Here is a 13,613-nt window from a genome sequence, read left to right as displayed (position 1 = left end):
GTGGCTACAACATCTTTCTCTAGCAATGACAAGCATTGCATTATTGATGGAAAGTCATCATAACATCCCTGAACTGCTGCATTAAATGACAGCCATCTGGTTGAGCATGCCTTTTTAGCTCACCTGGCCCGAAGGGCCAAGTGAGCTTTTCTCATCACTTGGCGTCCGTCGTCGTCGTCCGTCGTCGTTAACTTTTACAAAAATCTTCTCCTCTGAAACTACTGGGCCAAATCAAACCAAACTTGGCCACAATCATCATTGGGGTATCTAGTTTAAAAAAATGTGTGGCGTGACCCGGTCAACCAACCAAGATGGCCGCCACGGCTAAAAATAGAACATAGGGGTAAAATGCAGTTTTTGGCTTATAACTCAAAAACCAAAGCATTTAGAGCAAATCTGACATGGGGTAAAAAGGTTTATCAGGTCAAGATCTATCTGCCCTGAAATTTTCAGATGAATCGGTCAATCGGTTGTTGGGTTGCTGCCCCTGAATTGGTAATTTTGAAGAAATTTTGCTGTTTTTGGTTATTATCTTGAATATTATTATAGTTAGAGATAAACTGTAAACAGCAATAATGTTCAGCAAAGTAAGATCTACAAATAAGTCAACATGACCAAAATGGTCAGTTGACCCGTTTAGGAGTTATTGCCCTTTATAGTCAATTTTTAACCATTTTTCGTTAATTAAAGTAATCTTTTACAAAAATCTTCTCCTCTGAAACTACTTGGCCAAATTAATCCAAACTTGGCCACAATCATCTTTGGGGTATCTAGTTTAAAAAATGTGTGGCGTGACCTGGTCAACCAACCAAGATGGCTGCCACGGCTAAAAATAGAACAAAGGGGTAAAATGCAGTTTTTGGCTTATAACTCAAAAACCAAAGCATTTTGAGGAAATCTGACATGGGATAAAAATGTTTATCAGGTCAAGATCTATCTGCCCTAAAATTTTCAGATGAATCGGTCAATCGGTTGTTGGGTTGCTGCCCCTGAATTGGTAATTTTGAGGAAATTTTGCTGTTTTTGGTTATTATCTTGAATATTATTATAGATAGAGATAAACTGTAAACAGCAATAATGTTCAGCAAAGTAAGATCTACAAATAAGTCAACATGACCAAAATGGTCAGTTGACCCGTTTAGGAGTTATTGCCCTTTATAGTCAATTTTTAACCATTTTTCGTAAATTAAAGTAATCTTTTACAAAAATATTCTCCTCTGAAACTACTTGGCCAAATTAATCCAAACTTGGCCACAATCATCTTTGGGGTATCTAGTTTAAAAAATGTGTGGCGTGACCTGGTCAACCAACCAAGATGGCCGCCACCGCTAAAAATAGAACATAGGGGTAAAATGCAGTTTTTGGCTTATAACTCAAAAACCAAAGCATTTTGAGGAAATCTGACATGGGATAAAAATGTTTATCAGGTCAAATAACTATCTGCCCTGAAATTTTCAGATGAATCGGTCAATCGGTTGTTGGGTTGCTGCCCCTGAATTGGTAATTTTGAGGAAATTTTGCTGTTTTTGGTTATTATCTTGAATATTATTATAGATAGAGATAAATTGTAAACAGCAATAATGTTCAGCAAAGTAAGATCTACAAATAAGTCAACATGACCAAAATGGTCAGTTGCCCCTTTAGGAGTTATTGCCCTTTATAGTCAATCTTTAACCATTTTTCATAAATCTAAGTAATCTTTTACAAAATCTACATTGAAACTACTAGGCCACAATCATCTTTGGGTTATCTAGTTTGAAAAATGTGTCCGATGACCTGGCCATTCAACCAAGATGGCCGCCACGGCTAAAAATAGAACATAGGGGTAAATGCAGTTTTTTGCTTATAACTATGAAACCAAAGCATCTAGAGCAAATCTGACAAGAAGTTAAATTGTTAATCAAGTCAATATCTATCTGCCCTGAATTTTTCAGATGAATTGGACAACTGGTTGTTGGGTTGCTGCCCTCCAATTGGTAATTTTTAAAGAAATTTTGCCGTTTTTGGTTATCTTGAATACTATTATAGATAGCGATAAACTGTAAACAGCAATAATGTTCAGCAAAGTAAGATCTACAAATAAGTCAACATGACCTAAATGGTCAATTGACCCCTTAAGGAGTTATTGCCCTTTATAGTCAATTTTTAACAATTTTCATTAATTTGGTAAATTTATGTAAATTTTTACCAAATATAGTTCTCTGTTACTAATGGGCAAAGTTCATGATAGATATAATTGTAAGAAGCAAAATGGTTCAGTAAAGTAAGAACTTCAAACACATCACCATCACCAAAATACAATTTTGTCATGAATCCATTTGTGTCCTTTGTTTAATATGCACATAGACCAAGGTGAGCGACACAGGCTCTTTAGAGCCTCTAGTTTACTTTGTGGACAATTGAGATCCTTGAGGTTTTTGGTAGTTGTTCATTGCATTTTGCCATTTCCATCTGGACTCTAACCAAGGTTGCAGTCCGTTTAGGAGAATCTTCAAAAAATTTCCAAAGATATCGAAGTATGTCTGATGTGTCAGCTACAAATTTGCAGTCTTTGTTTGAATCTGTACATAGCAGAGCTAGTCGATGACATATGCAGTGGACTGACACAACTGTTGGCTGTTCCTTTTTAATTCTAGCAGCAAGTCCATTCTTTTTGCCTGTCATGGTGCTGGCTCCATCAGTTACAAGTCCACACAAATTGCTTCCATTTATATCTTTTATACAGTCCTTTAGTACTTGGTGAAGAGTTGCACTGTCAGCTGATACCGAATTAGAAAGGACATCACGTGATTCCAAAAAGTTAACAAAAGGGCTGCCAAATTCGTCAAGGTACTGGATGAAAACGACCATTTGACATTTAACTGATATATCTGTTACTTCATCAACTAAAATACTGAATACAGGTGAATTATTCACCTTATCTTCTATCTTCCTTCTTAATGTGTCTCCAATCAATAAGAAAATTTCCTGCAAAGAGCCTTGAGATCTGTGATCAAAAAATTTCATGGAATCAAGTCCAGACTGTTCAATTAATGAAATGAGGGATACAAACTTCTTATTCGGTAGTTCTTCCTTCATAAGCCAATATGCAGCGAGGAAAGCTTTACTGAACATCTTCTCCATTTCTTTCTTTCTCTGTGATTTCTTTATGAAAAAATGATACCCTTCTTGTCATTTCAGTTGCTATGGCTTCCTTGTGATTAGCAGACTTTGCATGGTCATCAACTGCTTGTTTTTTGAATCGCTTTGCTCCTGTTACATAATGATTTTTTCCAGATGTTAGAATATTGTGCACCTTGCAGAGTAGACAAAACATTCCAACTCCCTCCTCATAAATGAGCCACCAATACCCAGAAGACTCGCAGTACGACATTTCTCTACTCAACCATTGATGTTGAAATTTGTCTCGTATACATTTCTGTGCGTCTTGGTAATTTTTGCTGATATTGACACAGCCTCTTTCTAAGCACAATTGGTGGTTATGAAGAAAATCTATTCTATCATCATGAAAACAGTTTTTAATAATTGGAATCACATCAGATTGAACACGTCTTAAATTTTTTTTGACTTCAGTGGGTTTGATGTTAGAACTTTGGTATAATGATGAGATTTGTGAGCCAGTTGTAGTTGAACAAGTTGAAGATGTGGAACATGTGGTTGAAGAGATTGGTGTTGAACAAGTAATTGAAGTGGTTGAAGTGGTTTCATTTTTACCATGTTCTTCATCAGTACCAACTGTAATTTGATCTGAAATGGACAATAATATATATTAATTTTAATTTATTTAAAATGATTAATCTTAATTTAATGAAATCATGTTTTAAATAAGGACATAATTCTGAAAGAAAAAAAACAGTCACAAAATCAAGTAGAATTTTATAGTGTAAAATTTATAGATAGAGGGTATGATTATTATATGTACACTTAAGAAGATGTATCTACAGGTCAAATATTAATAAAATCTCGTGTATGCCCTGCTTACACTACAGGATAATGACTATAACGAAAACGTATGGCAGACATATGGCCTTTTGTCTTTGTAAGTCTTGTATGATTTTAAATTTTAGTTTCTTGTGTATAATTCGGAGTTAATTAATTCTCAGTAAAATTTTAGGAGAAAGGTCCAACTATAATTAAAAAATTAAAAGCATTCCTCCTATCATAGGTGATTTGTTTTAGGGTTCATATGGATAGTAAACCCAGTAAATTGTATTAACACCCCCCCCCCCCCCCCCCCCACCCCCGAGACTCCAAACATGCAAAAAAAATGGGCAGCACCCCTCCTAGCCTAGGCACTTTTTACAACCCCCCTTCCCTCCCCAAGAGTTAAAGGGTGGTAATAACTAATAAATTACTAGTTACATTATAAAGAGGGCATAGAAGGCAAGCTTGGGCAGGTCTCATTTATATAAACATGAGACTGTACATACCTTCTTTGAAATTAAATATCTTCACATAATATAAAAAGTCTTACCTGTAAATGGTTCCACTGATTTTGACTTTTTACTAATGAAGAAATCATTTATCTTTGTTCTTTTCATTTCATTTCATTTTACATTCAAAAAATTGCCTCCAAAAACTTTTCTATTTTGGTTTCTCATGAGTTATCCATTGATAACATATTTTTTATTTCGACGTCTCTCTTGCTTTTACCATTGACAATCTTGATCATTCAGGCGATTGATTGAATAGCGTATTTGAATGATGTAAAACGTACAAGTGACTCCGATTTTATGTAAACATTCCGACAGACATGATGGTGCTGTCTGTTATAAAAAGGCACCTTCTTTATACAATCTATGAAACAAAGAAACCCCAAGAGACAGAGGGTTAATAAAAACTTATTTTATTTTATTTTAATCTCTTCAAAAATATTTATTGGTTAAGCATTTCAACCGGCGATTTCCATCTTTTGAAACGGCGACATTCCGCCGGGTGCCGGCTCTTAATGAAAACCCTGCAATGTGCATCCATTCGTTTGTCTGTCTGGCAGGCTTCAGGTTAAAGTTTTTGGTCAAGGTAGTTTTTGATAAAGTTGAAATCCAATCAACTTGAAATTTAGTACAACATGTACTCCCGTGTACTGGTAACACATTCTTGTTGTGTTTATAAAACTGTTATGTTTTTGGGGTTTGTTTTTTTTATTCAAATATTTCTGTTTAATTATCTGTTTCATTTTGAATATATTTCAGTAGATCTCCGCCAACAGAATCAGTCTCACCCTCCAATCCTAGTCATCCAGCATTTCATAGATCTGCATCACAACCAAACACAGCATCAGAAGAGTCAATATGGGACACAACTACCAAACAAAATATGGGTAGGTTTGCATAGAAAACAACTACCAAACAAAATAGGGTTAGGTTTGCATAGAAAACAACTACCAAACAAAATAGGGGTAGGTTTGCATAGAAAACAACTACATAACAAAATATGGGTAGGTTTGCATAGAAAACAACTACCTAACAAAATATGGGTAGGTTTGCATAGAAAACAACTACCAAACAAAATAGGGGTAGGTTTGCATAGAAAACAACTACCAAACAAAATAGGGGTAGGTTTGCATAGAAAACAACTACCTAACAAAATATGGGTAGGTTTGCATAGAAAACAACTACCAAACAAAATAGGGGTAGGTTTGCATAGAAAACAACTACCTAACAAAATATGGGTAGGTTTGCATAGAAAACAACTACCAAACAAAATAGGGGTAGGTTTGCATAGAAAACAACTACCTAACAAAATATGGGTAGGTTTGCATAGAAAACAACTACCAAACAAAATAGGGGTAGGTTTGCATAGAAAACAACTACCAAACAAAATAGGGGTAGGTTTGCTTAGAAAACAACTACCAAACAAAATAGGGGTAGGTTTGCATAGAAAACAACTACCTAACAAAATAGGGGTAGGTTTGCATAGAAAACAACTACCAAACAAAATAGGGGTAGGTTTGCATAGAAAACAACTACCAAACAAAATATGGGTAGGTTTGCATAGAAAACAACTACCAAACAAAATAGGTAGAAAACAACTACCAAACAAAATAGGGGTAGGTTTGCATAGAAAACAACTACCAAACAAAATAGGGGTAGGTTTGCATAGAAAACAACTACCAAACAAAATAGGGGTAGGTTTGCATAGAAAACAACTACCAAACAAAATAGGGGTAGGTTTGCATAGAAAACAACTACCAAACAAAATATGGGTAGGTTTGCATGGAAAACAACTACCAAACAAAATAGGGGTAGGTTTGCATAGAAAACAACTACCAAACAAAATATGGGTAGGTTTGCATAGTAAACAACTACCAAACAAAATATGGGTAGGTTTGCATAGAAAACAACTACCAAACAAAATATGGGTAGGTTTGTATAGAAAACAACTACCAAACAAAATATGGGTAGGTTTGCATAGAAAACAACTACCAAACAAAATATGGGTAGGTTTTCATAGAAAACAACTACAAAAAAAAATATGGGTAGGTTTGCATAGAAAACAACTACAAAACAAAATAGAGGTAGGTTTGCATAGTAAACAACTACCAAACAAAATATGGGTAGGTTTGCATAGAAAACAACTACCAAACAAAATATGGGTAGGTTTTCATAGAAAACAACTACAAAAAAAAATATGGGTAGGTTTGCATAGAAAACAACTACCAAACAAAATATGGGTAGGTTTGCATAGAAAACAACTACCAAACAAAATAAGGGTAGGTTTACATAGAAAACAACTACCAAACAAAATAGGGGTAGGTTTGCATAGAAAACAACTACCAAACAAAATATGGGTAGGTTTACATAGAAAACAACTACCAAACAAAATATAGATATGTTTGTATAGAAAACAACTACCAAACAAAATATGGGTAGGTTTACATAGAAAACAACTACCAAACAAAATATAGATATGTTTGTATAGAAAACAACAACCAAACAAAATGTGGGTAGGTTTGCATAGAAAACAACTACCAAACAAAATATTGGTAGGTTTGTATAGAAAACAACTACCAAACAAAATATGGGTAGGTTTACATAGAAAACAACTACCAAACAAAATAGGGGTAACTTTGTATAGAAAACAACTACCAAACAAAATATGAGTAGGTTTGCATAGAAAACAACTACCAAACAAAATAGGGGTAGGTTTGCATAGAAAACAACTACCTAACAAAATATGGGTAGGTTTGCATAGAAAACAACTACCAAACAAAATAGGGGTAGGTTTGCATAGAAAACAACTACCTAACAAAATATGGGTAGGTTTGCATAGAAAACAACTACCAAACAAAATAGGGGTAGGTTTGCATAGAAAACAACTACCAAACAAAATAGGGGTAGGTTTGCTTAGAAAACAACTACCAAACAAAATAGGGGTAGGTTTGCATAGAAAACAACTACCTAACAAAATAGGGGTAGGTTTGCATAGAAAACAACTACCAAACAAAATAGGGGTAGGTTTGCATAGAAAACAACTACCAAACAAAATATGGGTAGGTTTGCATAGAAAACAACTACCAAACAAAATAGGTAGAAAACAACTACCAAACAAAATAGGGGTAGGTTTGCATAGAAAACAACTACCAAACAAAATAGGGGTAGGTTTGCATAGAAAACAACTACCAAACAAAATAGGGGTAGGTTTGCATAGAAAACAACTACCAAACAAAATAGGGGTAGGTTTGCATAGAAAACAACTACCAAACAAAATATGGGTAGGTTTGCATGGAAAACAACTACCAAACAAAATAGGGGTAGGTTTGCATAGAAAACAACTACCAAACAAAATATGGGTAGGTTTGCATAGTAAACAACTACCAAACAAAATATGGGTAGGTTTGCATAGAAAACAACTACCAAACAAAATATGGGTAGGTTTGTATAGAAAACAACTACCAAACAAAATATGGGTAGGTTTGCATAGAAAACAACTACCAAACAAAATATGGGTAGGTTTTCATAGAAAACAACTACAAAAAAAAATATGGGTAGGTTTGCATAGAAAACAACTACAAAACAAAATAGAGGTAGGTTTGCATAGTAAACAACTACCAAACAAAATATGGGTAGGTTTGCATAGAAAACAACTACCAAACAAAATATGGGTAGGTTTTCATAGAAAACAACTACAAAAAAAAATATGGGTAGGTTTGCATAGAAAACAACTACCAAACAAAATATGGGTAGGTTTGCATAGAAAACAACTACCAAACAAAATATGGGTAGGTTTACATAGAAAACAACTACCAAACAAAATATAGATATGTTTGTATAGAAAACAACTACCAAACAAAATATGGGTAGGTTTACATAGAAAACAACTACCAAACAAAATATAGATATGTTTGTATAGAAAACAACAACCAAACAAAATGTGGGTAGGTTTGCATAGAAAACAACTACCAAACAAAATATTGGTAGGTTTGTATAGAAAACAACTACCAAACAAAATATGGGTAGGTTTACATAGAAAACAACTACCAAACAAAATAGGGGTAACTTTGTATAGAAAACAACTACCAAACAAAATATGAGTAGGTTTGCATAGAAAACAACTACTAATCAAAATATGGGTAGGTTTGTATAGAAAACAACTACCAAAAAATATGGGTAGGTTTATATAGAAAACAAAGAAAATTTGTAACTCGTTGAACATTTAAATTCGTGGTTCTTAGGTATCCATGAAATACATGAAAATTGGTATCCAACGAATATTAATGAATCCACAGTACCAATCAAAATAGGGGTAGGTTTGTATAGAAAACAACTACCAAACAAAATATGGGTAGGTTTACACAGAAAACAACTACCAAACAAAATATGGGTAGGTTTGCATAGAAAACAACTACTAATCAAAATATGGGTAGGTTTGCATAGAAAACAACTACCAAACAAAATAGGGGTAGGTTTGTATAGAAAACAACTACTAATCAAAATATGGGTAGGTTTGCATAGAAAACAACTACCAAACAAAATATGGGTAGGTTTACATAGAAAACAACTACCAAACAAAATATGGGTAGGTTTGTATAGAAAACAACTACCAAACAAAATATGGGTAGGTTTGTATAGAAAACAACTACCAAACAAAATATTGGTAGGTTTGTATAGAAAACAACTACCAAACAAAATATGGGTAGGTTTACATAGAAAACAAAGAAAATTTGTAATTCGTTGAACATTTAAATTCGTGGTTCTTAGGTATCCATGAAATACATGAAAATTGGTATCCAACGAATATTTATGAATCCACAGTACCAATCAAAATATGGGTAGGTTTGTATAGAAAACAACTACCAAACAAAATAGGGGTAGGTTTGTATAGAAAACAACTACCAAACAAAATATGGGTAGGTTTGCATAGAAAACAACTACCAAACAAAATATGGGTAGGTTTGCATAGAAAACAACTACCAAACAAAATATGGGTAGGTTTGTATAGAAAACAACTACCAAACAAAATATGGGTAGGTTTGTATAGAAAACAACTATCAAACAAAATATGGGTAGGTTTACATAGAAAACAACTACCAAACAAAATATGGGTAGGTTTACATAGAAAACAACTACCAAACAAAATATGGGTAGGTTTACATAGAAAACAACTACCAAACAAAATATGGGTAGGTTTGTATAGAAAACAACTATCAAACAAAATATGGGTAGGTTTATATAGAAAACAACTACCAAACAAAATATGGGTAGGTTTGTATAGAAAACAACTACCAAACAAAATATGGGTAGGTTTGTATAGAAAACAACTACCAAACAAAATATGGGTAGGTTTGTATAGAAAACAACTACCAAACAAAATATGGGTAGGTTTGCATAGAAAACAACTACTAATCAAAATATGGGTAGGTTTGTATAGAAAACAACTACCAAACAAAATAGGGGTAGGTTTGTATAGAAAACAACTACCAAACAAAATAGGGGTAGGTTTGTATAGAAAACAACTACCAAACAAAATAGGGGTAGGTTTGTATAGAAAACAACTACCAAACAAAATAGGGGTAGGTTTGTATAGAAAACAACTACCAAACAAAATATGGGTAGGTTTGTATAGAAAACAACTACCAAACAAAATATGGGTAGGTTTGTATAGAAAACAACTACCAAACAAAATATGGGTAGGTTTGTATAGAAAACAACTACCAAACAAAATATGGGTAGGTTTGTATAGAAAACAACTACCAAACAAAATATGGGTAGGTTTACATAGAAAACAACTACCAAACAAAATATGGGTAGGTTTGCATAGAAAACAACTACCAAACAAAATATGGGTAGGTTTACATAGAAAACAACTACCAAACAAAATATGGGTAGGTTTGCATAGAAAACATGTTTGAATATTGCCATTGTTATTTTAACATTTCCATTATGATCTAAAATTACAGATTATTTTATGCCTGCCCCTTTAATTGGCCGTTTCAGAATCTAATGAATGCATCCTGGGTAATATTTTCTAAAGTGTACACCAAAGCGTTTTAATTGGTTTAAAACGTTATAAACCGGGACTCATCGGCGAAAGGGTTAAATGGCAAATTGCCAATGGCCTAGCATGTGGTTGTCATTATAGTGTGCATATTTAAAATGTTGATAAGTAAACTCATCATAGATACCAAAATTAAATTTTGTAATTTAGCCAGACACAAGTTTCGTCTTCAAAAGATAAGCTTTCTGGACCAAGTTGTTAGTTATTTATAGAATCTGAGAGCATTAGTTGTTTTCATGAGCTATTTATAGGATTTTAGAACAAAGGAGATTTTCAGAAGTTATTTATATTTATAATTTTTTTAAAGGACAATGGTCACAGCCAACAAGTGTATGGGATTTAGATTCTAAAGCAGCTATGACTAATACAGACTTAGAGATGCAGATAGAAAAAGCTAGAAAAGTGAGATATATATAAGAAACATTACTGATTTCAATTTTGAGAGATAGATTCAAAACTGTTAAAAAAATTGGCTCTGATTACATACATGCCTTAAAATAAGAAGAGTCAGTAGGCCAATCCCATTGAATTCTTTTTTCTTTTTTTTTTGGTTCAACTAAAGCATTATACCAAAGTTTAAAATAAGTCTGCCTGATTGTATGCCTTTGTCAAATATTGTTTTACAAAGATTTATTAAATTAAGTGAAACACACAGATCAGAGGCATGTATTTTATGCCCCATTTATGGGCATTATGTTTTCTGGTCTGTCCGTCCTCCTTCTGTCTGTCCCGCTTGAGGTTAAAGTTTTTGGTTCAGGTAGTTTTGGATGATGTTGAAGTCCAATCAACTTGAAACTTAGTAAACATGTTCCCTATGATATGATCTTTCTAGATTTCAAATTAGAGATTTTATCCCATTTTCACGGTCCACTGAACATAGAAAATGATACTTTGGGTGGGATATCCGTGTACTTTAACAAACAAGCCAAAGTTGAATATATAATACAAAATTGGTTTGAAATCAATAGATACTATGCATAATTTATTTCACCAAAAATGTCATGTAAAATTACAAGGCATGAATTTGGAAGAAAAAATCTGCAGTTTTACTTTTATAATAAGATCAGTTCAAATACATGAATGAAAGAGTAAAATATTTGGATTTATTGCCAGGAAAAGGAAGAATTAGACAGAATAAGACAAGAAAAAGATGAAGAAGAGCGAAGAATACAAGACGAATTAAAAAGACATCAAGAAGAAATAATAAAACAACAGGAAGAGCTACGCAGACAAAAAGAAGATGTGGAGCGACAGAAAATAGAAATAGAAAAACAAAGGCAGCTAGAATTACAGGTGGGTCCATACTGAATAAAAAGAGTATACTGTAAATTCAGAAATTTTTGTGAGGTTTTTATTATTGCGAAAATTATAACAGAGTTGTAAACGCAATAATTTAAACTCGCATTTTAAAATATTTTGTATGAATTAAGCAGGATTTTTTTCCCAAAATCGTAAAAATTAAAATGGCATTTCAGTCCAAAATGACAAAATCGCAATAAAAATGCACGCAATAATGTCAGAATTTACAGTATGTGTTTCCCTTGTTTGTTCATTAATTGTAAAATTTAAAAATAGTTTTATAATTTGTTTATGATCTTAAACAACAGGAACTGCAAGTATTTCTACTGCAAGTGAGTCTAGAAGCGGTGTTCTCAAATTTAAGGATGCAGGTCTAGTTCAAGGTTTTATTTAATTGCATATTCTTTGCTTAGCACACAGCATGTAGAAGTAAGATAAGATACGAGTCAGAATAAAATTATAGCACATTTAAAAATTGTCGGTCTTGTATAAAACAGGTTATATTCAATTGTTTTCCTCCTAGTATTTGCCTCTTGATGTCAATTTAACCGTGAATCTTTTAGCGAAACAAGCAACACAATACTTCCTATAGATACCAAACATTAGCGTACATGCATCATATTTGTATCCTACCGCACTAGTGCAAATAAAACTTTAAGTTTGTGTTGTTATCTGTGACAGATCATATTTCAAAAAGGTTTTTAAGCTTTGCTATATAAATGGGTTATTACAAGAATATTATTCCTTGAAGAATCTATATTGCACTTCTAAGCAAAATAAAAATCTACTTATGACAATATTCACCAGTATTTATGCAGTAACTGTTTCCTACCACTTCTTTCTCCTGTTGTTAAATATAAGTTTATTGTTTATCTCAGAGATTTGAAGAAGTGAGAAGACAGAACCAGGAAGAAGAGGAAAGAAAAAGGAGGGAAGTAGAGGAGGAAGAAAGAAGAAGAAAAGAAGACCAAATGAGAAAAGAGGAACAAATGAGACAAAAACAAGAAGAAGCAGTTCGAAGGAAAAGGGAGGAAGATATGAGGTTTGTTGCAAATTGTTACTCAGGACTACAATTTATAAACGATGTAATGCAAATGCAAAAATGTTTGTATCTGCTTAGGGCTGTTCCAGAAAATACTATGTCCCCCCCAGGGAAGGCAATTTTTTAAATATTATGTGGGTGGTTGTATTTGAAATACCAAAATGCAAAGGGAGTGTTTTAATTAAATATTTTTCCTGTGGGTGGTGGGGGTTAAAAAAACGTGCCGTCCCGGGGGGGGGGGGGGGGGGGGGGGGGGGGGGCATAGTATTTTCTGGAACAGCCCTTATTGTTATTTAAGAATTGAATGCTTCTTTTTGTACATTCATTGGGGTGTAAAAGCGTTGACCGAAGTACATTTTGTATGAAGTGCAGAAGTGCTTTATTCTAAAAAATGTGCGCACGGTCAACGCTTTTACAACCATATGAAGTTACAAAAAGAAGAATTCAATACTTATAATTACATTTTTTAGCTATGATCATGAAAACATATTTTTAATTTATATATTTTTTTTATTTAATTCATCTGTGCACTTTATTATAGGACCATGTGTTATCATGAATGAAAAGTTTTATTGAGTGATGCAATTACTCAAGGAATAACATGTGATGTACAGTTAGCCAATCAGAATAAAGTATTATAATGAAACAAACAACGTATCTAATTATTGTTAAATAATGGCAAAAAAGTGCAAGATTAATGACTACAATAGCATGAACTTCTGCATATAAATAATGATACCAAAACTTTATTTGGAAATTTTTGCAAAAAATAAAA

General features: G+C 33.2%; 1 protein-coding gene across 4 annotated transcripts in view; it reads left to right on the top strand.

Moving 5' to 3' along the window:
* LOC134692092 (GRB10-interacting GYF protein 2-like) overlaps positions 1 to 13,613 on the top strand; it is a 46,426-nt gene that overhangs the window by 19,761 nt on the left and 13,052 nt on the right. For 3 of the 4 annotated variants that reach the window (XM_063552475.1, XM_063552477.1, XM_063552474.1), the window contains exons 15-18: positions 5,193 to 5,320; positions 10,805 to 10,899; positions 11,611 to 11,790; positions 12,675 to 12,838. In XM_063552475.1, the coding sequence (XP_063408545.1) occupies positions 5,193 to 5,320; positions 10,805 to 10,899; positions 11,611 to 11,790; positions 12,675 to 12,838 (567 nt within the window). The remainder of the gene's footprint in view (positions 1 to 5,192; positions 5,321 to 10,804; positions 10,900 to 11,610; positions 11,791 to 12,674; positions 12,839 to 13,613) is intronic. The other variant, XM_063552476.1, reaches the window with a different exon arrangement.

Source organism: Mytilus trossulus, chromosome 12 (assembly GCF_036588685.1).
Source record: "Mytilus trossulus isolate FHL-02 chromosome 12, PNRI_Mtr1.1.1.hap1, whole genome shotgun sequence".
Lineage (NCBI taxonomy): Eukaryota > Metazoa > Mollusca > Bivalvia > Mytilida > Mytilidae > Mytilus > Mytilus trossulus.
The sequence above is the reverse complement of the archived record's forward strand: the minus strand, read 5'-3'. Positions and strand labels throughout refer to the sequence as shown.